Here is a 27939-nt window from a genome sequence, read left to right as displayed (position 1 = left end):
GGGGCAGCTGGTTGTGCTCTCTTTGGAGCATGAACTGAAGCACAGGCTGGACATGGCAATTAAGCTGTTCTCTGACAACAAGGCAGTTTAAAATTCTGGTCAGAATAGGAGAAAGTTAATGGAGGAGGCTTGAGAAATGTGCATGTTTGTGGCCCTGACCTCTGTTAAGCTGGACTTGTCTTTAAAGACATCTGGCCTCATGTCTTTGAAGTTTTTTTTGTCATTTCTGTACCCTGGATATTGGCAGTAGAAATGAAATATTTTCATTGGTTCTGCAGTAGGCAGAGCAAATCTCTGCTTCTGCTTGTAACAGGCAGAGCACATCTGAAGAACTTGCTTTGTTTTTCTGAGAGTAGCTGTAACCACTGAAAGAAGAATGTTCCTCCTGTTTTTAAAGCTAGATTGCCTTTCTGTGATACAATGCCAAAAAGAGTAAAAAAGCAGGTGAAACCTCGACATGCACTTCTTAAAATTGAGTATTTTCTGAAGCCCCTCTGAGAAGAAAGTGCAACTGCTGCTCCTCAGGGTGGATTGCAGAAGCTGACTTTACCTGTGCCTTCTGAATAATGTAAGCAAAGGGAGAAATCCTTTTTGTCCATATGAGCACAATGAGTTAAAGCTTCTTCAGCAGAAAGGAAATGAACCACTGAAGTAGCTACAGTTAATTAAAGCTTAAAGTTTACTGATGACGCCTGATGTTCAGTTTTTTAGTGGTGAAATGTCACATTTCTTTCCATATATTGGTTAACATTCATTTTCAGTATCTTCATAGTCATTTTACAACATGACAGATTGGCAGTGAGTCCTGTATAATCTAATGTACAGTGTATCTAAAAGGTACCTGTTGTTCAAACATTTGTCATCCTTAAAAATGACTGGTGAATCTGGGGAATTTTTAATCAGAGAAGTGAAGGTAATTACTTGAACCTCTTTTAGAATAAGCTGTATTTGTTAATAGCAAAATTTCCTGTGTTTGGATTAGGAAAATGAGCATATTCCCTTTGAATTTAAAGCAGGATTATTTTTCTATTGAAATTACAGGGCTGGTAGACTACCATGTGTAATTCAGCTGGTTATGTTATTCTTCCAAGGCTGCATGGATCTGACTCACCTGAAAAGACATGAGGATTGTCAGCTGATTCCACTGGTGGTTGTTGTTTTTGTTGTTTAACCAGGCTTTATTTACTATCCTCAAAACTGCATACTCTTAAATTTTGGGGTGTTGTTATTGGCAGAAATAGAATCTATTACTCAAGTCCATGGAGCTAGCTAGTATAAAGTAAATATGTGTTTCCAGCCCTGAATTTACAGTGAATGTGTGAAACCTGTGTTGGATAGGTCTGAGCAGCCAGGCTCTCTGAGCCTTTGGAAAGGAAGCAGAGTAGCTCTGGACACTGAGACATGCAATAATCCTGGGTGCTGCCATGTGGTGTTCTGTACTGAATAAAACCCCAGAATAGATGCTGCATGTCCAAAGATTCAATCTTAGATTTTCCTGGGCCCAGTGGATCATTCTCAATTATGCTGATGGGCTTGGATGGAAAGCAAATTCCTTTGCATGTTGCTGGTGCAGCCTCTGTTTGTAGAAGTTGCTCATTTCCTTGTTTTGATAACTTGTGTGTGACTGTGGTGTATGGAGAAGGGTAGCTGATGTTTAAGCACTTTTCTGTTGCTCAGTTGCTGACACACAATTTTCAGTTTGTGCAAGAAAAGCTCCCTGTGGATTGTGGAGCCCAGGGATGCTGCCTTGGTTCAGAGATTCCTGGCTGCTGGCAGCCACAAGGATGCACTCACAGGGATCCCTGTGGGTCTGTCCTGTGCTTTTGCTCTTCCTTAGGACCCATGAGGTGCCAGGATTCTCTACTTGATGGACCCTGGCCCAACCCAGAAATTTCCTATGTCTTCATGCCTTTGAATATGTGAGGGATAAGCTTAAAACCTTCACTGTTACATCTCTGTGCTTACTCTTGTTTGTTTTTAAAAATATCACATTACTTTATGTTTATAAAATTCTACATCAGTGTTTCTTCACTAACACAATGCAAATGCATAATGCAAAGCCTCATGGCAGCAATAATGTTCTTCTATGTTTTTTTCCATCCTATTGGTATAATTATTTCCAAAATAATTGGAATGATAATTTTACTTTTTTTATGTTGGCCTTAAAACTTAAGCCATTCTCAGTTTGTTTTTGAGGTGATGTTCAAGTGCTTAATCTCTTACAGACACTGGTTAAATACAAGATCTGAGTAATAATAAGGTGGTATCAGTACATACTGTGTAGACAAAAGTAATGTATAGGTATTTAAAATGTTCTAATATGTTAAATAGGAATACTGCTTTATAGCTTACTAGGCAGGTGGGTCTAACAAAGATTGCCCATTTTCCTTTCTTACTTTTTTATGACTAAAAAAATGGTCAAACCTTAGATTTGAAGATGCAGATAGAATGATTCTAGGAAATTCTGACTTCTCAGTTACGGAGTGTGAAGAGGGGGGATACAATACTGCAGTTGTTCTTACAAGTGGTACTACTGGAAGCTTAGAACTTTTTTCAAGGTCATATTACTCATATAAAGAAAATGTTAATGGTGTGGAATGTACATAGTCATAATTTTTTTCTGACTTGAGAATATTTGTCTTAAATGTTAGCTTTTTCAAACTGTAGGTAGCTGGTATACAGGTCAGATACTAGTGATGTAATGTACATTTTGAGCTATTTGAAAAATTGGTAGTACTTGCAAAAATATTTGATCTTTGAGTTAGAAAGTTAAGAATGTAAACCATTTACTGGAAATCAAGGTATGAGATGTATTGAATGGTGGTTTTTGGCCTCTTTTTTATACCAAAGTTACTCCTTTAAGGGAATTCTTTTAATATGTGCTTATTATTATTATTACTACTACTACTACAGCTGTATGTTACCTGCTTACAAATTATTCCTAAACACATGAGGAATAATGGACTCCTAACCTCTGTTGAACAGATTTTGCTTTTCCCATCCATTCTTTTATGCTAAAATACACTTACTGATCTTTGGAAATAGTAGCAGCAGTTCTTGACAGGATATTTGTATATGTGACTTCTTATTGAGAAGGATAATGTAAATCAAATTCAGGCCTAAAATTACATGCTGCTGTATCTGCAGATTTGTTTTTGAGTTATCAAGCACTTAATAACACTTTGTTTTCAGGTGCCCATAGTCCTAAACTGCAGTACTGAGGACACTTGGTAACACTGGAGATGCTGCATGTCTATAGAAAACACAGTTTGCTGAATTGCTCAGTGTTTGCTTCCAGCCCTGCCTTGTCCTTAACATCATGCAGGAGCTTTATTTAGTCCTTAATGACCTGGTGTTGTGGTTTAACCCTGGATGACAGCTCAGCCTCATGCAGCCAACTTGCTCACCCTCCAGTGGGTCTGGAGAGAAAAGCAGAAGAGTAGAAGGGAGAAAAGTCATGGGTTGAGATAAAGACAGTTTAATGGCTAAAATAAAAGCCCCAGACAAGCAAAGCAGAGCAAGGAATAAACTCACTAATTCCCCAGGCTGAATTCAGCCATGCCCAGGACAGCCGGGCTCCATCACATGGTAAGGGTGCCTTGGGAGGACAAATGCCACCACTCCAAACAACCCCCCTTCCTCCTCCTTCCCCAGCTTTATATCCTGACCTGATGCCATCTATGTGGTGTGGAATATCCTTGGGTTATGTGGGGTCAGCTGCCCCAGCTGTGTCCCCTCTCAGCTCCTTGTGCACCCCCAGCCCCTCACTGCTGGGGCGGGGTGAGGAGCAGGAAAGGCCTTGGCTGTGTGTGAGCCCTGGGCAGCAGCAGCACAAACACCCCTGGGTTATCAGCACTGCTTCCAGCACAAATCCAAAACACAGCCCCATAGTAGCCACTGTGAAGAAAATGAAGTTTATGCCAGACAAAGCTAGAAGATTGAGTTCAATGTTTGAGGCACGAGAACGCCAACTTCCAATCCCAGTTTCAGTGATCTGGCTTCCAGATACCAGTGGTGCATAAGCAATATTACTGTTTTATTGAATTCTTTTATCTGACAGTTTAATGCTGTGAAACTTCTGCAGTACACTTTTGCAGAATAATTTTCTGAATCAACTTGAGGGATGGAAAATTGGTCTGCTAATCCAAGTCAAATTTGTGAATTAAAAAAGTAAAATGATAAAATAAATTTAATTGTGGGTGACATTTTCACTATAAATGATGGGGAGGGGAAAATTTCCATTTTTGTGTGTGTTTTGGTTTATTTTGAGGCTTCACTGCAAGCATGTATATAATTTTATGCCCTCTATTTGCATGAGTAATCTCAAATTCAGGCATCAGTAGTCACATGCTCTGGATATGAATGCCAAATGCACTGAATAACACAGTCAAAAGTATTCTGTGCCCTCAAGTTCTGGATTTCTGCACTAACAGTAAAAGCTTTTTTAAAATCTGTGGCATCAATGCCTCATGATTGTAAATGACAAGTGATGTGTGTATTTCTCCTTTTTCAGGGATCTCCTTCAGACGCTGACTGAGGATGAGCTGCACACACTGGAACGTAACCTGTGCATCTCCCAAGATGTGGATTTTCCTGTCAGAGCAGATCCTGAGGTACCCTCTGTCATTGCACCAGGCATAACTGCAGCTTTGCCTCCTAAGGAACTTTCAGCAAAAGCTGAGAACACAGAGGCTGAGCTGGCTTGTTCCATGCAGTATGATGAGCAGGAGCTGGAGCAGCTGAACAGGATGGTGCACAGAGTCGGCGATGAAATGTCTTCTCTGCTTTCCCCCCCGAGCATCTGTCAGTCTCCAGCTCACAGAGCTGGCCTAAGAAACAGTTCTAGTGCTGAAGCTTCACCAACAAGACACCATCTTGACAACTTAACTGATGAAGAGGACAGAGTGTTTTTTATGGATGACCTAGATGGAGCAGGAGAAGCCCTGGCAGGGTTGGATTCAGTAAGTGATACTTTTGCTTGGGTGAATAACCCTTGCCATGATTCAAAGCAGAACCTGCAATATAGAGATGCTTTGCTTTATGAGAATGGCCATCAGACCGAGGAAACTTTGCTTTTAAAAGATGCTGAAAGTGACTTAAGCAATAATAACAATGTTGAAGATGGAAAACAGATGCCTGGCATTTCAGTTCCAAACTCATGTAGCTGTCTGGAAGGGGCAGACTCACAGTTATACCTCAATGGCTGGGATGCGTATGCCGACGACGCGGAAACGGCAGAAGTGATCGCGCACAGGACAGGGGGAATGAAAATATCTGCTACTGTAATATTCAATCCTAAATCTCCTTCTAGCTCAGAATCCCCAGTAACAACCCCAGAAGCAGCTATTAGCTGTATTCCTGGATCTGCTAATCCATTAGCAAATGAGGAGGAGGATGAGTCCCATAAACTCAGTATAGCTGCCACAAACTGTCTGATTAATTCCTGTGTGTGTTGTGGCAGCTGTGAAGACATCAGGGAGGACGGTGTTGAAGGTTTAAAGACTAAACATTCTGCAGGAGGTGTTGTAAATGCTTCATACACATTAGTAAAGTGTAAGGAAATGGACCATGTAGATAACTTGGACAGTTCAGTCCCTGCGCAGGAAACATTACAACCTGAAACTTCTGCTTTGTTAGCAGAAAGAGACTTTGGCAGTGAAGAGCAAAAACTGCCAACCTCCTCTAAGTGCCTGGCACATTCCTCAGGTTCACAGGTAGAAGTAGAGAGTGACTCCCAAGGAGAAGCAGAGAGCATCTCAAGTCAGCAGAAGAAGTGGGAGAAGAGGAAACAACCGTGTGATAAAAAAATGGACTACAATGAAGATGCTAGTAGTGAAAGGACAGCAAAGGAAGATGTAAAGTCAAGATCTAGTTCAAGGTAAGAGCAACTTGATGTCTTGGCAGTAATTTGCATGTACATAAATTCCTGTACCCTTCTACTGCAGTGATTGGTGTATCGTTAATGTTGATTTTAAGGAAAATAGTGTTGCAGGATTAGGGAATTTATCCATATATATTTTTTAATGCAGGTAGCTTTTTATTGGACCTCAGCTTTACTGCAAAAGATTTGGAGATCTGAATTTTAATCATCCAGTGTCTCTGTATCATTGAAATCAATGTTACATTACCTGCTTAATGTATCCAGGAGGGCACTGCTGCTAAACAGTACTGGGTCATTACTTCCCTTGTCCTCTGCTGTTTTGTAGGAGAAGTGTGTCTGGAAAATACTAAAAAGTTAACTTTTGCATCAGTGCATGGGATTAAATTGTTATCTAAACACATTTTACCTTGGCTTCATTTGAGAGAAAGGGCATGATGTGACCATGTTGCCTTTGGGCACAAGTGTACCTGTGGATGTGTGTGTGCTGAAGGAGCCTGACAGAATGCAGAGGTGGCTCTTAAAGCTGTTGGACCATTTCAGCCAAAGTTGATAGAAGAGTGGAGGTCATGGATTAAGGTTCTGTATATTTAATGACAGTAAGGAACTTAACTTGATAACAGGGAGATAACATCATAATACTTGTAATAAAGAAAATGCCACACTTCACCTCAACTTTGATTAGACACAAGGGATCTTACATAGATCAGTAGAAAACCTGACTTCATTTTGGTTTACTGTTAGAGGATAACCTGTTTTGTAGTGAATCCTCAGTTTCCCTGAAGTATTAATATCATGAAGCAGAGGGAAGACATTAGAGTTAAGTTACCTTTGTTTTCTGTATTTCTGTGACAGCTGGCTTTCTGTGTGTGTGTGATGCACACTCTCCCATTTTATGTTCACAGAGTTCAGGGTAACACAGTGGAGGTAGCTTGAACCACAAAGCATAACCGCAATATAAAAGCTACAGAAATAAGTGTACCAATTGAATTATGAAATATTTTACTGGTAGTGGAAATAGAATCATGAGTTCTTTGGCCTGGACCTAATTGCTTTTATAGGTTAAATATGACTTAGCATGCCCAAAACTCAACTTATCTTTTTCATTATTCTGACTATTTGCTATCTTAGGCTTGCAAGTATGATCATATTAAAGGCCTTACAACAGGGTTTCTAAGTGGACTTCATTTTAAGATGTAATTCACAAATCCCTTTGACATTCCATGATTTTGCAGCACTTCAAATGGACTACTATGTAAAAGTAATCACTGTGTCTAATCAGTTTTCTCATAAATAATACAAAATTCAGACTCTTTGTCTACCAGTTTTTGCCTTGAGTAGGATAATAAATGAATTTTTGAGAACAGGTCTGTAAAATTTAATAAAATTATATATATCTGTAAGCTGCTATTTCAGCTTCGCATGTTTTATGAATGTAGTAACTTGTCCGCTGTCTTATCCAGCCTCTGCTAATATTGTTTAAAACTTTATCTGAGAATTATCCTTTTACAGGGAGTTCTGTAAGTCTGTCTTCCTGTTTGCTTTTGTGTGCTCCTGATTCCTGTCTGGCCTCGCCTGCCTGTTGTGATTTTGTAGACCTAAGTCACGTTTTGTCAATTTGGTTACTTTTTCAGATTGGCAAAGTCAGAGCCTACTTGTTCAGAAGTTGTCCACAAATTGTCCATAGCTTTGATCATGCCTTATCTCTTGCCCTAAGCAGTTTTCAATTATACCATTTCCTCTTGGCAATAAGTGAATTAGAACTGCACTTACTCAAGGTATGAGCAAACTGTGGATGTGCGCAGTGCCATAATTGTTTTCAATTGTTTTTCAGTGATTTTCAGTGTTTGACTTGGAATTCTTACTAAGTGGTGTGCTGAGGCTCTTTTTGAAGTTGTCTGCTAAAGCCCCAAGATGTTGCTTGTGGTCTCAGAGGCTGTCATTCTGTATCTGATGCTAAAGTTGTTCTCCATGTGTTTACCTGTTAAGTCTTGCTGTTTTAGTACCTGATACTCACACTCTGGGGGGCTGGGCAGTTGCGCAGTCTCTTTTGGTTGATAATAATTTTACACTGGTAGTAACCTGTCAGAGCTCATTGCTTTTCCTGTTTTTGAACATGATGCACAAAACCAAAGCTCCCAGGGTGCTCAACAATGAAATCTCACCTTTCTGAGAAGTGATTGTTTACCAGCTTCTCCCAGTTTGTGATTAAGAATTATCTGTCCTTTTTGAGTCCCTCCCTCTTGTGCTGTAGCTCCTTAGTTTTCCTAAAAGCCCTAAGTGAGGTATTTTGACAGAACCTGTTTAAAAATCCAGAGGCTTGACAGCTGAGTCACCATTCTTCACAAGATTCTTGACCCCTTCACAGAGCTCCCAAGAGGTTCCCTCTGCAGAAGTCAACTTACGTCTTCCCAGACAGACCTTCATATTGTTGTCTACTTATTTTAGCTTTGGATACATTTAAAGTTGCTTGGTATGATAATCAGGCTCACAGAGCTAGAGCTGTTTGAATCCCTATGGAGTCCTTTTTTTTAGGGATGGCCAGCTTTAGACTCCAGGCATCAGGGAAGTTTTAAAGGAGAGCTTAATAATTCATCTTATTCATTCTTGAGTTCTAAAACTCTTGGGTGAATGTTTTTGAATATCTTGTTAACACATTAGTTGGATTTTCTGTTTTCACCATAGCCTTTTAGACAGATACTTTGTTGATTACTTTGTTGATTACTTCTTCTAATTAGCTGTATTAATTTTTGAGACTACAGTACATCTGTTATGAGTTGTCAAATATTCCACCTTTGCAGCAGTAGAGCAGTAGGGATGGAGGTATTTTATTACTAGATTGTTGCTACTTTATTTGGAAGCATTCTAATACAACTCCTTAGGTATATTCTGTGAAAGATGGAGATGCTGGGGTTCTACTGAGAACTAGATTAAAAAGTTATATGTGGATAGATCCTATTTTTGCCTTAAATGTGTGTATATATATATATATATATATATATATGATTGGGGTCTTGCCTATGAATCACTAGTCATGTTATCAGGAAAAGAGATAATTCAGTTCCAAAATTTGTGGACCTTTCCTTACTCATGCTGCCTGGGCAATGACTAATCACTACTTTTTGATGATATTTTTAAATTGGCAGATCACATTAGGCTTCTGTGACTGCTCCCTATTACATGCTTGTGAATGCCAGCTTAACCATAGGGGAAACGTTGGAGACAGTAGATTATTTTCAGAATGATGGTCCCATTAGCTAGAACAATAAGCAATCTCATACACATGGAATAGCTGCAGGATAGGCTCATTTATCAAGTTGATAAATGTATTTACTTTCTAGTTACTGTAAGTCACCAGGTAGAAGAAAATTTTCTTTCCCTTTTCTGAATAAAGCAGCTCTCAAATGTGACTGTTGTGATAAAACCATTTGTTTTAGTAAGTCTAAACTATTTTACTACACAATATGACATTATAGGTGTAATTTCTGTGATCCAGAAAGGTTTACCATAATAATCCTTGTATCTGAAATAGCTGGTATTTCAGGCTTCTCTGTCTAGCCTCAAAATTCAGTGGAGTTTAAAATAAAGATCAAACACTCTTCTACTAAAGATTTCATAGAATCACAGAATAGTTGGGGTTGGAAGGAACCTTAAAGATCTTGTTCCAAACAACTGCAATGGGCAGGGACGCCTCCATGGACCAGATTGCTCAAAGCCCTGTCCAAACTGTCCTTGAACACTTCCAGGAATGGGACCCTTGAAGATTCTCTGGGCAACCTGTGCCAGGGCCTCACCATCCTCTCAGTAAAGAATTTCTTTCTATCTAATCCAAACCTTCCCTCCTGCAGTTTGAAGCCACCCCTCCTCATCCTGTCACTCCCTGCTCTTGTAAAAAGTCTCTCTCCATCCTTCCTGTGGGCTCTCTTCTGGTACTGGAAGACCCCAGTTAGGTCACCCTGAATCCTTCTCTTGTCCAGGCTGAAGAATCCCAATTCTCTCAGCCTTTCCTCATAGGGGAGGTGCTCCATCCCTCTTGGTGGCCTCCTCTGGACTTGCTCCAACAGGTCCATGTCCTCTGTGGTGGGGCCCCAGAGCTGAATGCAGTGCTGCAGGTGGGGTCTCACCTGAGTGGGGCAGAATCCCCTCCCTCACCTGCTGCCCACGGTGCTTTGGGTGGGCCCAGGACAGGGAGGTTTCTGGGCTGGGAGTGCCCATGGCTGGGTCATGTCCAGCCTCTCAACCACAGCACCCCCAGGTCCTTCTCAGGGCTGCTCTGGATCTGTTCATCCCCAGCCTGGGCTGGCGCTGGGAGCTGCCCTGGGTCACCAGCACTTGGTCTTGTTAGAGCCCATGAGATTGCCATGGGCCACTTGTGGAGCTTGTCCAGGTCCCTGGGGATGGAGTCCTGTCCCTCAGGTGTGTCACCTGCACATGTGCTGAGGGTGCACCCAATCCCTTCATCTGTGTCATTAATGGAAATATTAAGTAATTCTGGTCCCTGGAGGGACACCACTTGTCACTGATGTCCATTGGGATTTGAGCCATTGCCCACTGCCCTCTGGATCTGACCAGCCAATTTCTTATCCATAAATGGTCCATGCACTGCATCCATCTCTGTCCGGTTTGCATCCAAGGATGCTCTGAGGGACTGTGTCAGAGGCTTTAGAGAACTGCAGCTCAGTGACATCCCACAGCCCTTCCCTTGTGGCTGATGGAGTCACACCATCACAGACAACCACCACTGGCTATTGACAGGTCTCTGCTGCTTGGGTTTTTAAGTGTTAGCTGATTTGATGTCTTTCTTTGCTATTTGCTTGTATCTCAAAGATATGGAACAGCAACAGCACACAAGTCTTGGGCAGCAGTGCTGATGAGATGCAAATAAGAGAAAAGCATTAGCAAAGATGCAGTGTCTGACTTGCTGAAGGGACAAGGTGATAAATAAAGGCTGTCATGTAACAAAACAAACAGTTAAAGGGGGAAAAGCCATGTAAGAATAGAATGTAAGAAGATAAAACTACAAAAACCCCCCACCATTTGGTGTTTTGGAGTAAAAAACAATGTAAGTTAACCCCACAACCAGGCTTTATTTAAATCTCTATCTAGTATTCCTTGTTTTTCAATCAGGAGCAAGCTATACCAATTCTTTCTTTTAAATGTTCATTTAAATGTAAAATTATTCATGCTCTTTCAGAGAAGAAAGAAAACTACAAAGAGGGAAGATATTTTTTGTGTGTGTTTTGTAAATATTTGTCTTTCTGTTCTTTCTGGAGCTGAGGAGTCCATGTAAACCTGCTAAAGTTTTATGAAGTTTGGCAACTTGTTTGATGTTGTCATAAAATGCTGGTGTTTTCATGTTTTAGTCTTAAATACCTGGTTCCATTGCATGTTTGTTTATCTACAATACTGACCTCAGAACAGTTCTGATATAAAAAAAGGGATTATTAAGTGTAGTTTCTCTTTTCCACTGCAGGTCTGTTTAAAATGTCTACCATGAGTTTTACAATTTTTTTTTGCATTTGCCTTGATCTGTTTGAATGTATTCTTGATGAAGCCTTTTGCAGTGACAGTTTTCAAAAGGAGCTGCAGTTGGTAGTGAGGAGAATTTCTTACCTTCACCCTTCCTGCAAGCTCCAGCTGTGTCCAGCAGCTGTTGGATGCTGGCATTGTTTGCATTTACTTGTGGGGACTAAAAATCAGAATATTTTGCCTTTTGCTTTTGCAGTGTAAGGAGGAAGAATGAGATGTCCTTGGAAGAGCATGTTTTGCTATTTGTTGATCTATATTGCAGCTCTAGAATAAGAGGAATAATTTATTCTTGAGCTTGGTGTTCAAGTTATCTCTTTTCTTAGTCTTTCAATTCTTTAATCCTAAATTGTATATATTGTACAATATTTATATATTACAATAGTCTATTGCAATATATTAAAAATCTTATTTCCTCAACATATTAGAATAACTTCATTAAAAAATGAACACCTGTTTCAGACAGTTGGTTTCTAATTTTGATTTTTTTGGCCTGTACTTTATTTTGTTCACTCCTTAGCAACATGTGATGTGTGCACATTTTCTGTGCAGTAACTTGAAGATAAGTCATTCCACCTTTATAAGTGCATGGAAAACAGCCATTCAGCCATTTGTATTTGGAGGATGGCTAACATTTGCTAAAAAAAACAAAACCAAATTAACAACAAGTACCTTGCTAGCTTGTCTGAGTTTCTAGCTTTTCTACAAGTATTTCTTTATCAAAACTAAATTAATTGATATTAAAATTCAAATTTACTTGATTAAATGTCTTAAATTTATGCTTTTCTAAAATTTATGCTTTTCTAGAATATTGTCTTCACAGTAAGATTTAAGAAAATGGTGTATATTTTTAAATGAAAATGTTGGCTTTTCTATGAAAAATTAGGGACAGCTGTACAAGTTCACGTAAACAAAAATGTCTGTTTATTGTCTTGTACTGATTAGTCTTTTAACTGGCTGTTCAGGAGAAAGAAAAAGTCTCATCAAATATTCTTCTTAGCAAAAAGCAAATAGTACTTGATTGGGAATCAAACATCAGCCTTTTAACTGCAAAACTTCCCTTAAGCAATCCTTTATCTGGCTGTTGATTGAAGTTCTTTGTTCCCCTTCTAGTATTCTGTTTATTGCCTTTGTGCAACTAGCCAAATTCAGATTCAATATAAATTAATTGTTTCAGTCCTTCCTCCCCTTCTTTTTAACAACACAGGTCTCAAATTTGAAATGGCAGTGTTTTACCTTGCCTGTTGAACTCTGATTTTGTGCAGTATCCTATAACACCACTGCTGTTATGAAGCTTTGGTGTCACTGTTTTATACCAGCTTCCCTTTTACTAGGTCCAAATATCAATTAAGCAGGGAACCATATTAGCTTTCGAAGTAGGGATTCCTGAAATAACAAGTTAAAAAGTTTTAAAAGATAATTTTTGAGTGGATTTGGTGCAACACATGAGGCTTTAGTCAACCCTCATGTAGTGAGCCAGTCAAACAATACTTGTGCCAATTAGCTATTGTAATATGAAATGTAATTGTATTCAATTAGTAGCATTCATGAAGGAACTGTCCCCTGAAGCAGAGGTTTAATTAAATGTGAGAGGCTAGAAACACATTCCAGTAGAAAAAAGCATGGATAAAATAGAGGTGGCTTTCAGTTTGTTTTTTCTTTTTAGAATAGTTAGAAAAGGTGACCAACAGCTTTCAGTGAAGGGTTCATTGGTTCAGTCTGCCAGTATTCCATGAAAAGAGGCAGCCATATCATCCCATGGCACTTTGCTCCATGTCCTCAAATCTTTATTCTGTAATTTTGTCAGAAGTGCTGAAGAATTATGTTTTGATGAGCATGGATTGTGGTTTTATCCAGTGCCAGAATGCAATTTTTAAAACAGCACTGTAGGCGTTTAAAACCTACAAACGAAAGAAACTTTTGCCACATTCCCCACTTTAAGCAGGCCTATGAGTCCCAATCCAAAACAACGTTATTGCAAATGAGCATGATGTCGTGAAGCTCAGGTCAGCTGTGGGCTGATGTGGGAAGGAAGGGTTAGCAGCTCCCAGCTGCAGAATGTGGCTTTATGCACAGATTATCTCTTATAGTTGTGCTAATGAGTGTGTGTGCTGAGCCATCATCAGTTAGTAATGGGAATCTTGAGATGGGAAAAACAGGTCAATTCACCTCAGGATCTACCAGCACCTTAGAAAAGCAGAGAGGATCTTCAGCCAGATACTAATAAGAAAAAAAACTACAGTTATCCCAAGACTGTGTGTATTCAGAGGGAAAGCAGTGGTTGTTAAGGAGTTTTTTAAAAAGCTAGTTAGTATAACACTTAGAAAGTGTAAAACAGTTATCATTATTGGATTCCCATTTCTTAGTACTAAATAAACACAGAACTTCTTATGTGAAGAGTTACAGCCTGAATATGAACCAGTAATAAACACTGTAAATCATAAATACTGTTTCCAGTACAATGAGTCAGTCTATATGGATACACAGGAATGAGAAAAATGTTTCTGTGTTGTAATTGCCTGAACTACACATAGTTTATTACAACAAACAAATGTCTGTGAGTGTGGTTTGTGTCAAGTGTGTTCAAGCAGTTTGCATTGCCAAGTGATGACTGATTGGATGGATTTCTCATCCTGAACTCAGCAGATTGTTCAGCCTGGTCAGGTTGGTGCCCCGAGAGAAAAATGAAGAAGTGGAAAATGAAGGCATTTATAAAGCAGTTTAGAATGGGCAAACTGGGTTAAGACAAGGCTTAAAAACTGGTGAGATGATGAAACTGGTGAGAAGGAGTTGTGCTGACAGGAACTGGCATGGAGTGAGAGAAGATTGAAATGAGAGGCTAAGTATGGAGAAGAGATGAGGTGAGGCTTACTGCCTGTTCAGAAGACATTTGTAGAGATGAAAGTAAAGATAGCATTGAGATGGTTGATAATGCCAGCTGGCTGTGGGCCATTAATGTTCATCATGCTCACTGGGTTTACTTACCATGAATGTGTTCTATTGCTTTGCCTTCTCTCTCAGAATGTCCATTCCACATAGGTAGCTGATGATAGAAAGGGATTTCATGTCTTGGATCAATGTTGGTAATAAATAATATCTGCTCTTAGCAGAGAGGTTTTACTTTAGGGTGGTGCTTGCTTTGGTTTATGTTTTAGCCTAGAGCATTTACATTCAACTCCCAAAAAACATGTGTGAACTTTTGAGTTCTTGGGAAAAATGTAAGCCCTTTGGGCGTTCTGTAAGAACTTTAAGTCTTAAATTCTTTAAAACAAAGTAGAAAACTAAGAACCTAAGAAAACGGAATTTAAGTGCTTAAATACTGGTAACTGAGATATTTTGATTGGACTGCAAATATAGCAGGCAGAGCTTCACAGAAAGCACTGAAGGACAGCAAACCTGACATCTTTCAGAAAAATGATTACTACCCAAATCAGCTGGCAGGATTTTTACACTGGAAAAATCTGGAAATGGTGGAGAGGTGGAAGAGCATACAAGAAGATGCTGAGTTTGCTACTTGTTCTTGTTTCCTGATTGTGCTGTTCAAAGATTAGTTTATTCTGAACAAAAGAGTGACGTGCTTGACTTGCAAGGGAGAAGCAGTGATGTATTTGCTGTGAGACAATGAGTTAACAAAATTCCATGATAAATGGAAGAGCAGTTTAACAAGGTTCAGTGACAAGGTACACTTCAGTATTTAGTGCCTGGAGGACAGGATCAAACAAAGCTGCCAGGAAGACTCTTTCACTGAGTCTTGAGATATCCAGCTCCAAGAGGAGCAGGATCTTGACTTAGTCTCAGACCTGATCAATGGTTTACGTCTAAAGGATTATTTATATATGTTCAATCAATCTTTTTGTCACTTAGCTAATATTTCCACATTTCAGCATGCTTATTCCCAGTTTCACTTACTCAGTATCTGCTGTGATAAGGATTCACTCAGCCTTGAAGACTAATTGTGAGAGGCATCCATCCCTTTGGGGGAGATCCTGGCATGCAGGCTGCTGCCACACAGGAGAGCTCAGCAGGCCCTGGCCTGTCCACTGTTTTTGGGCTGAAATGAGTGACTTGCAGTCATATTTGCATACCCATTGTACTTGGGCTGGTGTGTGCTCAGGTAGCCCCCAGGTGCTGTGCAAGATTTATGGCCCTTGGCTCCTGTGGTGTTACCTGTCTCCCCAGAGCCCAGTTTGGGTACAGACATTCAGACTGCCATTTCTTGCTTTTGTTTAAAAAGGAAAGGGGGGCTGAGTACACCACCACACCTGCCTAATCATGGTGTGAAATTGTGTGCTAATGGTTTTTTTAATATCACTCAGCTGCTGTAAAACAGACAGTAAAATTACATTTTAGTAGCATGACCATATTGTAAGATTGGATGGGTAAAGGTGATGAGCTATAAAAGAGTAAGCCTTTGTTTAAATGCATATATCTCTTCATAATGAGCAGAATTAGCAAGGGAAATTACATAAAACGAATGCAAGTTAAATAGATTTTTGTTCTAGTCTGATAAAATTATTTTCTGGTTGTGAAGTCTTTCCTTTCAACTAAAGCATGGTACACTTGGGATTTATTTTCAGATTGGCAGTCAGAAATGAGAAACATGAAGGGGTACCTTTTCCAAGTGATTAGTGGGAGGTATGCAAACAAATCCTATTATTTCTTAGTGGGATTAGAGCACATACCTCCCATACACTGCTTTGAAGAATTCCCCTTAAGCATTCTTCCAGACTTCTAGCTGAAAAAATAGCTGTAATAGTAAATTTGGCAGAAAAAAAGAGCTTGAAACATAACTGGCTTGCATATATCTAAAAAGCAAAAGGACATTAAAAAATCTACTCATAGTTGTGGACAAGTAAGGTGAAATAACCCTGACCTATATTAAGTATCTCTCTTTTAACTGGAGATGTTTCTTAGGTTTCTCTTTGTATTGTCCAAAGATTTGTTGACTGAACATTTGAGTTCAGCTGGCTTGAGTGAATCTTCTGCACTGCCTAGAGCCAATACAACTTTGATATCTCTGCTCAAGATTACATATTTTCTTATCTCATATTATTTTTTTTCTCAGTTTGTGGAATTTCCAGTAGCTGAGCAGTAAATTGTTGGCAGCAGTATCTGTTGGCTCAAAGCACAAAATTTGACGTACATATATGGCACTTAGAGGGACTGAGCAAACTTAGGGGTGGGTGCATTCAGCTCCATCACCCAAGTGTCAACGTTGTGTTTTCTAACAGAAAACAATGCGGAATTTCCTTCCTATGGGGAGCAAACATAGGTCAGACTTGTCACAATATTCAGAAGTTTTTGAAGTGTATGGATTACTGTGCCTTGGCCTGAAACCCAAGATGACTTTATGAACCTTTCAGCTTTGTTATATCTTCAGTTTAAAGTTATACCACACTTAGCAGCGTGGGCAAGCTACTCCCTCTATCTCCAATGAAAATGTAAGACTCACAGTTATTTCCTGAGCATTTTAACTGTATGGCATGAATTAAATCGAAAATTGTTGTGAGATGTGTGCCCACTGACTTTGCTGAATTGCTTGTCCTTTTGGAAAGAAAACGGAATAGGTTTGTATCATCATCCGGAGAGCAAAAAAAATGCAAGTGCCAGTTTCTTCTTATTTCTGAATGACCCATGCCAAGCCATGACTTATGTCAATGCTGTTTTTGCCTTTGCTTGCTTCAGCAGTTCATTTTGTCTCCGTGTGTTTTTCCAGTTCTCAGGATGGCTTACGCGATTCCCCCCTCAGCTCCATCTCCAGCAGTGACTATGAGAGTGTTTCTGTCACTACCTGTAGTCTCTCCAGCATTTACGCTCTGAGGTAATAACATCACTTTGCAGTCAGATTTGACAAATGCTACTGACTTGTGCTTGGTTAAAAATTTTCATTGAATTAATCAAGTGACAGCAACACTTCTGAGTATTCTTCCTTTTGAACAACAGGTGCTTTCTGATTTATTTTTTTTTAACCTGCCAGCTTTCTTCAATGCTGTGACAAATGAGGCAACTATTTATGGAAAAGTTTTTAATGCATGCAGGAACCACTTACATATGTCCATGATCTCACTTTTATTTATCCATGTAGCAATTCTCAGAAGAGACTTCAGGTTGTATCTTGACGAGTTACAAATGTTTTCCTGAGCCAGCCTTTAGCTTTCTAAAAAACATGTCTTTTCCATTTTGTTTTGCCTTGTAAAATAAAAGATGTTCCAGTTAACAGTTTAACTTACATCCTTATTGCTGGACAACACTGGTAAGAATACAGTGAAGAGCTGCTTCTGACTTCACAGAATGTTCTGGGCTGGAAGGGCCCCACAGACGTCGTGGAGCTCAGTTTCTAAGTGAATGGCCCATACAGGGATTGAAACCATGACCTTGGTGTTTTTAGCAATCCTATTTTATATTCTTATCTTCTGAAACTGTATGGAAGTTTTAACTTTAGTTTTACTCAAAGCACTTATTGAGAGTGATAATGTAATTAAAGTTAGGACAGAAAAATGTAACTAAAACATAAAAATGAAATCTTTGTATTTTTCACTGTTTGCATAACATACATGTATGAGATGTATTGCATGCACTGTATGCAATAACATTTTTGCCTTGGTACAGACAGATTGAAATATCACTACTTCAGCTGATGAAATACCACTACTTCATTCTCCACTGCTTCTTGTCCTCTTTTTCATTTGTTTTTTTTTCTCCAGAACTTCATTTGAACTTCAGGATTTTGAGATTTCATCTAGGTTTGGGGATAAAAAAGAGGAGATAAGATGGCTTTTCTAATACTGGTAGAAGCAATACTAAAAATAACAATGAGAGGTTTTATTAGGCTGGTGTGTCCTTCAAGTTCAATTTTTTAGAGTTTTGTATTTTTCAAATAAGGGCAGAAAGATGCAACAAAAACTCTTCTTCATTGTTTTATTTTTAAAATATATTTTCTTTTGACTGTTCTTCAAACAAAACCCAAATTACCTGCATGCAGCAGTCACCCTGTTCAAAGTACTCTGTACATTGAAGACTGTTTCACACAGGGCTGTCTGAATGGATGGTAGGTGTAGCCTCAGTGACTCTTCAGGAATAACTGGAGCAGGGAGAATAAGCCTTGATTAGATGCACCACCTCTTTGGAAGGCCTTACTGGACTGCCTTTGTCCATTGGTGCTACAGTTGGCACTGTATTGGTAGTTAGGAGAAAGGAAGTTTGATTTTTAAGGCAGTATTTGCACATGTGCCTTTGTGTTCTTGTCCACTGAGAAACAGCATTGCATCATCCCTGGGTGGCTTGATGAAATCTAAGCTGTCCATTTTTCTGCAATCTGATGGATATTACCAGAGATGTAGTTTGTGGTCCAGTAAAACAAACCAGCAAAGTGCCTGCTTGACTGCAATGACAGGAGTTTCCCCTTTTGAAAGACTTCGTTTAAAACCAGCTTGTTTTAATGAAATAAAAGAAAAAAGCAACTCTAAAGTTCTAAGTACTTCACAGTAGTATGTTTCTAGATCTTTGTACATAGAAATGTAATATTCAGTGCATCTATTTGTATAATTTTTGAGAATGTTATTTTTAGGTGTTCCTCTGTTCTCTCTTTAGAGGGCTTTATTTGACCATTAAACAGCTTCTCTAGAGTTGCATTATTTGTTTACTGCAACAAACATGTTCCTTGCAAAGATAATCTCTAAAATGTTCTTTTCTGAAATAACTGGGTTTTCCATGATGCCATATGAATATCCAAAATAATACCTAATTTGGGAGTTTGTTTCTTTTTCATCTGAAATATGCACTTCTAATGTATCTAATTTCTTATTGTTTACACTTAACAACAATTAGACATTAAATGTAACATTTGCAATTTTATCTGAAAAATAATTGGCAGAAGATAGAATTCTTGAAATACATTTATGTGGTCTTTCATCCTCCTGTGAAACATAAACAATTTCTTTGTGCTATTTAATAATCAGTACTGAGACTGACAGTCATGTTGTCAGATTGTAGCATGTTTTGGGAATATCTTCAGAAAATTTAGCTGTGATAGCAAAACCAGTTTAACTGCAGCAGTAAGGTTGAACTAATTGTGTATTAAATAGCACAGATGGAATTGATTTGAAACAATGGAGTGTTGAATGTATGGAATTCTGTAGAAATGTACATTTATTGTTTTCCAAATGGAGAACCAGGGAGAAAATTCCAACTCTTTGGATGCCAAAGCAGTGTTCAGACCAGTGGTTTGGGTTCTCAAATGGTTTTGCTAAGGAAAGTTTGATTTCATTAGTACTTGATCTTGGTAAAATGTTCCTCTTTCTAGTCCCAGAGGGTCTGGTGGTCAAGAAATTAATTTTTCAGTCCAGTTCAGATGATTTTTTTCAAAATATTCATTAGGCAGTATCCAGACCTGAGATGCCCATACCAGTTGTCAGCTTTCTCAGCAAAGAATAATATGATATGCTCAAAGTTTGGACCTAAGTTTTTTGAAAGACTGCAGCTAGAAAATGCAAGAAAAATGTTGATTTGGGAACGATAAGGAAAGATAAGTGAGACAACAGAAGAACCAGGGTAGTTACAATTAGAGGATTTCAAGTGTCATTGGAGTTTTTGTAAGAGTGCCAGGGAGAAAGAAATACTGACGAATCTATTCAAGGGTTTGTCTGCCTAGAGTAAAGTGTACATGGTAAATTCTACTTCTTTGTTTTAAGGTTATAAAGAGCCAGTAAATGAGAACTTTAAGTATAAGTAATAACTCTTAAAACTAACCTTAGTGTTACACTAGATACTTTCCCTAGTCAACAGGTTGGGGGGTTTTTTAGATGTGTCATTGCAGCTTAACTACTGGTGGGTTTTGGTATATTTTTCTACTATTTTTGTAATTTTAAAAAATTGGTGGTGAAGTTTTAGCACATTGTTTACAGTCTGTAAAAGGCAGTATCTGCAATGAATTGTGACTCAAGTTTATGCCAAAACTGCAAGAATCTGCCAGCAATTACGGTGGGATATTTATCTAGATATTTCAGTTAGAATATCTGTATTTGTGCATATGTGGGCAGGCATTGATCATTCTTAGTGTAAAATATTTGTTATATCAAGATGAAACCTCCCCTGGTGCAACTTGTCCTCTCCATGTGACTCCTTGTGGAGAGTCTGCTTCCATCCTCTTTGCAGCCACTCTTTATGTACAGTGATGAGGTCCCCTGGAGCCTTCTCCAGGGAGTAAAACACTGATATAATTCCTTCAGTCTCTCTTCATAGGGCTGGTTTTCCATTATCTTCATGGTTCTCCTTTGGATGCTCTCCAGTCCATCTATTCCTTTTTTTTGAGCTGTGTGACCACAGCTGCACACAGGAGTGCTCCAGGTGGGCCTGACAAGCTCTTGGTCGTTTGGGATGGTGACATCTCTCATCTCTGCTGGTGCTGTCCCTGTGGGTGCATGGCAGCATCTGATGTGCTGTCACTGCTGCAGAGCGTCACTGCTGAGCCCTGTTCAGCTCTTGTTGTGCACCCCCAGCACCCCCTCAGCAAAGGATCCCAGCCTGTGCCAGGCTCTTTGGTGTCATCACTGCTGCAGGACCTTGCACTTGTCCCTGTGAACTCCACATTCCTCTTGGCAGCTCCCTGTTCCAGCCTGTCCTGCTCTGTGAGATGCCTTTCCCTGCTGGCATGTGCACCTCACTGCCCAGTGTGGGGTCACCAGCAAACCTGGGGACAGTGCTCACACTCTTGTCATCCAGATGGTTTTGGTGATGCTGAACAAGTGAGGCCCAATGTCCATCCCTGGGGATTCCCACTTGTGCAGGCTGCCAGCCCTGGTACAGACCATGGATCAGCACTCTGAGTGGGAGCTCTGAGCCAGTTTCTTGCCCATCTCTCAGACCAAACAAAATTCATGTGGGTGGACAGTTTCTTACAGAAGCAGGTTTTATACAGTGCTTTCTCATTAGTAGAACTCAGTGCCTTGAAAAGGATTCAAGAAGGAAAAAGAACTTGGTTGTTCTCCAGGACTGTGAATTATAGTAGGAGAATGAAGTTCTTTCATCTTATGGTCCAGAGCTTAAGCTATCAAAGCTACAAATTACATGGCTGCAGGTTTTAACAGAGACCACGGCTACTCTGGGGAACTTGTAGATCATAACATGGAGTACAACAAATACATTAACAATGCATGTTAGCTGACTGGTCAGCCCACCTGATCAGCTCTGTCTCCAGTTCTTCTGTCCTGCGCTTTTTCCTTTGTTAACGTGCTCAGTTCACATTGAAGCTATGCAAAATGACAGATTTGTTCTGCATTCATGTTTGGTACTGTCATTTTGGGTCTGATCAGTGCATTGCTGTAGATTTTCCGTCTCTTTTTTTTCTGTAGAGCTGCTCTTTATGGAGAAATTACTCACAACCAGAAAGAGGCTGTTAATAATGGCTTTATATGGCTTTTACTGGAGTTCTAGAAATAAAGAGCTCAGTGAGCAGAGCTGTGAGGAGAGAAAGGGGTTTTATACTTTGAGCAAATCTGAATCACTTCCACTATAGATGCTGTTCCTGCCTAATGATTTTGAACTGCAAACTGTTTGTGTGTCTCTTAGGTAGTGAGAGTCTGTGCTGCTTTGTACAGCTCTGTCACTCAAGTACTGTGAGGGCAGTAGTAATACACTCATAAACAGGTTGCTGTATACAGTCTTTTTGTTCAGCTGCTAAATCCCTTGCCCCAACAACCAGCTGAGCAGTACCAGCAAAACAAAAAGTCAGCTTCCATGAGGTCTGTCAGCTTTTGCTTCTGATTTTAGTCAGTGAGATGTGTGTGACTGAAGCAGATGTCTCTGGGTTTTCACCGCCAGAATTCTTCTTGATGTGTTTCATGCCTATCTTGTTCTTCACCCTGCAAGACAAAAAAAAAAATTAAATGTCAAATGGTGTAGCATTTTCTAAGTTATAGTGTTCCTTTCTAGGATATTCTACAGGATATTCTATATTTTATGCATATCTCTGTCTTTAGTAACTAGTAACTGGATGCTGATTTTATTTCTTCCAAGGAATAACCCAGGCAGCTAATGTTAACAAATGCTTGTTACAGTGGGAAGGTGAGAATTCAGTTTTGGAAGTTTTTTGGTCTTTCCCTATTAAAATTATAAACTTCATATTTTAGAGGTGTTAGAATGTTCAGTGTGGTTGAAGTAAATATAGAATATATTGCTCTCTGTGTAAATCAAGTAAAACAGGGCAATATTTTAGGCTGACTAGCATCAGTGGCAGAGGCAATAAGACAGTCCTGGCACAATTGGTAGACACTCCAAATTTCCCATTTGGGGGCTGTATTCCGAGTGGCGTATCAAACATACCATATGGCTGGAGACTGACACAAAGTGATCATAATGGGCTTGTGTTCTTGTTTCTACATAGCTCAGTTGCAATTTTCATTTTTAGTAATTTGGCCACAATTATAATCATTTTCATTTTAGTGATGTGTAAAAAATCTGCTGTTGAATGTCACTTGGTGTTCTCTGTGATAGTAATAGAACAAAATTACTAGCTTTCAGAAAGTAGGTTTTATTTTACAGATTAGTGTTTTTTCTCTCAGTAAAACCCTTAGAATAGCATGTTTGGGAGTTTTCAGATTATGTGTAATTAAAATCACTATAGTAACTGCAGTTTTTGCAGAGTTTTTGTCCATGTCTAAAGATACATTGTAAAATCACAATTAGATTGGAGGAAAAAGAGGGAGGATTTCCTCATACTTACAGCTGTATTGAAGGTGAAAGAGAAAGCTATCTTTTCTAATTAAAATTTTAAGGTTCCACTTTATACTTTCATTAGCTTTTCTCAGCTTTGACTACCACATCTGGATGCAGAATTTCTGTGGGATTCTCCTGGACCCTGGGATGCATTCATGTTTCTGCTGCTCATTTTTGTATTTTTTGAAGTAACTGATGGAAGCAACATGAAAATGTCATGCTACCAAGTTTCCAAATCCCTCAGAGTTCCTTGTGCTGGGAAGTGGATCTGCAGGAGCTGGATGCTAAATGAAATAATTCACTTGTTGTGATGCCATGCAGAACTGTGCCTTGCCTATGACAGAGGACATTGCTAATGAGCTGTATAAAATTACTCTTTGCCCTGAAATATTTATGGTATCCAAGCTCTGCCTGTCCTTTGTCAAGTTCTGTATAAAGTGTAAAAACTGGGACTGATACATCTCTGTCCCTGTATCAGAGGGACAGAGCTGGTTTTACATACCATTTAATTATAAGTCCTGTACTATTTGTGGATTTCACTTTCAGTTTTTCCAGTTCAATATATATTTTTGAAATTTAAATATTCCTGCTGTCTAATCTCATTTTTTTTATCCTTTTGCAGTGTGAATGAATGATTGAGAGCTTTAAATGCAAGTTTGATTACAAGAAAGTGGTGGAAAAAATGTCATGGTGGAGTTGGAAAAAGTAGAATCCAGATAATATTCTAACTTCTTGTTTTTTTCTGTTCTGTTTTTTCTTGAATTGTACAATAACTTTATCTTGCAGATTTTACCCCTTTTTGGTTTCACTTAGGAAAAGCAGTAAGTGTGGTACCTTGCAAGTCTCTGACATTAAATTTGATGGTTAGAAAGCACCACTGTTGATTACTAATGCTCTTCAGTTATTTTTTCATATGCACACTTATAGAAGTTTTATCTATAACGATCAAAAAAGCTATTTGGGAGAGAGCACTGTTAAAGTTGATAAATTCTGCACTGGCTGTGTTGTTTATTTTAATTTCCATTTGAAATACTATCTCTTTGCATTAATCTGAAAACCCAGTCCAGAGTGTTGATGAGTTTGAGTAAGCCATAAGTTCTCCTAGGCTGACTTTCTTACAGTGGATCTGTTTGGCAAGATGCTGCTTTACTGTGGATTTTGCAAAGTCCAAGTGAGAATGCTCTGAAGTTTGAGATCTGAACAGCTGAGGAAAGATTCAAGATGTTCTTCCAGCAGAGTGGGGAGCTACAGAAGCTGCCAAGATCTGGGGCAGAAGTTCTTGCTGTTGATTTCAAATTCAACAGAGTTCAATGCTCAGGACTTTTTCCTGACTGGAGATAGCACCTAGGAATTTGTTAGACAAATTCCTTTTTTTACTGAGCCAACCTCAGACTGCCCACTTCTGCAGGGGCAGGAGAAGCTGAGGACAGGCTTCTGCAAATCTTGCAGTGTGTGAAAAGTAATTCCCCCCTGAGGAATTCAGAAGGTTGACAGCAGAGGGGGCTTCTAGCACATGGAGCTGGGCATTGCTCACACATGGGGTAATTCTGTTGTCAAGTCCAGTTCTCTTGGTAATTTCTAGCCAGAGTGATTTGCATGCAGTTACATTATTTTTTTCTCAAGGCAAAGTTCTGAAGCCTTGGTGTGCTTTAAGGGTGGTTGGGTTGATTGGTGGGGGTTTTTCATCCTCTTGACCTGTTTCTCTTAAAAGAGAGAGGAAATAGCTAAGGGGTTATATTTGGTTACATTTTGAAACCCTCTTGACTTACAAAATACTAGGGTTTAAAAGACAAGAAATAAAATTCTGCATTAAAGCTTTTTTTAGTTTCCTTTAAATGTAGCTTCTGGAGTCATTCCTTAAAGCATAGTCCTTAGCTAAAAACCTATATGCTATTACATAAATAATAGCATGTAATGTTCTGGCTTGGGTTTAAGTGACTCTAAAATTAAGTGCGTAGCCACTCATTTCACTTAAAACATTTGTAAGAAGCCGTGATTCTCACAGTTTCTCTTCCAACCATATCAAAACTAGCACATGTTAGAACAACAGGTTTTAGCCTACTGTTTATTGTATTTCTGCTAAGAGTATCCAAAAAGAAACACCTGAGGTACTGCAAAAAGCAGGATGGGAAGTAGGTTGGGGTTTTATCTTACTGATATGGGAATTACATATCTCTTACCTAAACCCCTGTAATTTTCCCTTGTCATTTCTCATGGATGCAACCTTTGTCTTCCCTGAACTATTGTTTGAACCTTTACATGGCCTTTGGAGTTGCTGTTTGTTCTTTTTAGCAAACTGGAACCCAGAGTTGACTGCAGCCTTCTGAAGTAGAGGAGTAATAGCTTGGCTGACAGGTTAGTGGTGAGATTTCCAGTTACAGCCTACACAAATATCAGTGGGAGCAATGTACCAACTTGCTGAAGTTGTTTCAGAAATTGTATGCAGTCAGTAACACAGATTTGCCTGCAAGCCTTTTGGTTTGGTTTTTTTTTTTTCATTTACCATAAGGATGAAAATACTCAAATGGGAGAGAATCTTAAATATTGTAGATTGGATAAAAAGTGTATGTTATTGATATTGTACACAGAGCATAAGTGGCCATTGTGCTAAACTCTGAGCAAACAATGAAAGTTGGGGAGCTCATGGTAATGTGTTTTGAGAAATATTTTAAGAACTAGAATATTCTAAATGTACGTCTGTATACGAGGAAATTCACTTACATGACACGTGTGTATCTTTAGTTATTCAATACATGAGATGTTAAATAATGGACATGAGAGATTTGTTAAGGCCAACTAGTGCAAATGAGTTTGATGTCATCTAAGTCCAAAGAATTGCACTGTTTTATAATTTGTAGATAATTGATAATTTGTAATTATCAAATCAGTTTTTAAATGAACACTAATTTGTATTTAAGAATTGGGCTACTGACCTTTTGTAAAAACTTCCAGCAAGGTTTATGACTGTAATGTCCTTCTGTGTAGAATATTAGGAATGTGTGAAATCACAGAAAACTTCTTAGAAAGTTTTCACCTTTCTCTGCTGTCAGGAGTCTCACCTGCTACAGTACATGACTTACCAAACTATCCTAGAGAGTACCTTGGTCGTAAAATGCATCTCTGGGTGAACCTCTGCATCAGAATGGTACCAATTAATGGATTGAATTCTTGCATGGATTTTGAATTCATTGTGAAGTGGAAACACCAGCTATAAATTCTCACTATAGCAGGAAGGTGTTATCTGTTTTGTTGCAGAGTTATTCTACTTCTGCCCCTGCTTGTGTAGTTTGCTGGAGATTCCCAGAGAAAGTGAATGAGAATCCCTGATGTCACAGGTATTTGGACAACATAAATGGTGAGGTTACTCACTGAACTATGTATTAACACTTTTCTAGTAAACATTTGTAATATTGTTATAGAGTTTTCTTCTTAGACTTAGTTGGGATGAGTTTATGTGACTGAAACGTGAGCCCTGTCTGTTTACAGGCACCACTAACAATCTTCTGAGATCTTTTCCTGGAAATCAGTTGTCATTCAAGAACTTGCCTGAAATCAGACACTTAAAGGATGGTCTTAATTTCCTTTTAAATTTGGTGACATCATTACATCCTATATTTCTGTTGAAGCTGGATAATCTTCAAGCTCTCTTCCAACCCTAACCATTCTCTGATTCTGTGATAAAAAGTACAGTGGGTCTGTTGGGCTTTCTCCTTTGCAAGAAGTCACCCATTGTTGCTTTTGATTTAAGATTTCAAAATATAAAGAAACAAAACCAAACCATGTATTTTTAAAAGTTTTTTGTGATTAATTTGAAAACATGAAGATTCAGTTGATTTTTTTGTATTCATTGTATTTGAAGCATAGAGCTTTTACATTATTTTTGTCTGTTACTGCTGTAATTTTAATGCATCTTTAAGATACTCTGGGGGTTGGTGTGTGAATAATGAGAAATTCTTTCAGAGAATATCATACAATCTACATTAATGCAGAGCAGATTTCAGGTTTAAAGAACCAAACATTTCCAGACAAATTTGAAAGGAAACATCTGTGAGTGGACACAGATTTCTACAGCTGTTGCTATGTTTCAAGCACAAATGTAAAATATTTAAATTTGCACCAACGTTGAATTGGTGACTTTGGTTGTTTGGGTTTAGACTTTGCTGCTTTCACTCATTTTTGGATGATTGTCAATGACCAACAAGCACAGCCCAAAGTCTACAGTATTAGAGATGTTTACCTGAAATGTCTGTCATAACCCTCTTGTTCCACAGTCCTGTTTTCCATTATGTATGAGTGTGGGATCTCAGCACCTCAGGACTGATGTGCAGAGTGACCGAGACCACCCTTGGGGGGCTCGGGAGTCCTGGAATGTTGCCAGAAGTGTCTGGTGGCTGGACTTTGATCCTACAAGGGAGACGACACCTGTATGAGGATGGGAGGATTTCACTGGGGTAAATGGTGAAGGGATAGGTTAATTAGAGTGTAAGACACAGGGTTTAGGATTTCTGTACAGGGGGGTCTAAAGATGTAAGGTGGAGGAATTGGGGCGTGTCCTGTTCTTCTTCTTCTTCTTGGCCTCCATCTTCTGTGGTGATGTTGGCACTTTGGGATTGGTTATTACTAAAAGTGCACTGGTTAATAAGGGTAAAAGGTATTGGGGAAAAATGATAAATATTGTATACGTAACTTTGAGTATAAAGATAAGTGACTGCCCCGGGGGCTCGCAGTGTGCTCATGGCTGGCTGCTGTGCAGATCTCTGTCGGGCCGAGAGAAAATCTTTTAGATAAACAATTAATAAACACCGAGATCGAGAAAAGATCTG

General features: G+C 39.0%; 1 protein-coding gene across 3 annotated transcripts in view; it reads left to right on the top strand.

Annotated features, from left to right (window-relative positions):
* Nucleotides 1-27939, top strand: part of ZFYVE28 (zinc finger FYVE-type containing 28) — a 113640-nt gene that overhangs the window by 64845 nt on the left and 20856 nt on the right. For 2 of the 3 annotated variants that reach the window (XM_059470923.1, XM_059470922.1), the window contains exon 8: nt 4514-5878. In XM_059470923.1, the coding sequence (XP_059326906.1) occupies nt 4514-5878 (1365 nt within the window). Of the gene's footprint in view, nt 1-4513; nt 5879-17120; nt 17226-27939 lie in introns of all 3 variants that reach the window. The other variant, XM_059470920.1, reaches the window with a different exon arrangement.

Source organism: Ammospiza nelsoni, chromosome 4, assembly GCF_027579445.1.
Source record: "Ammospiza nelsoni isolate bAmmNel1 chromosome 4, bAmmNel1.pri, whole genome shotgun sequence".
In the NCBI taxonomy this organism is placed as follows: Eukaryota; Metazoa; Chordata; class Aves; order Passeriformes; family Passerellidae; genus Ammospiza; species Ammospiza nelsoni.
This window is presented reverse-complemented; position numbering and strand designations above follow the sequence as displayed.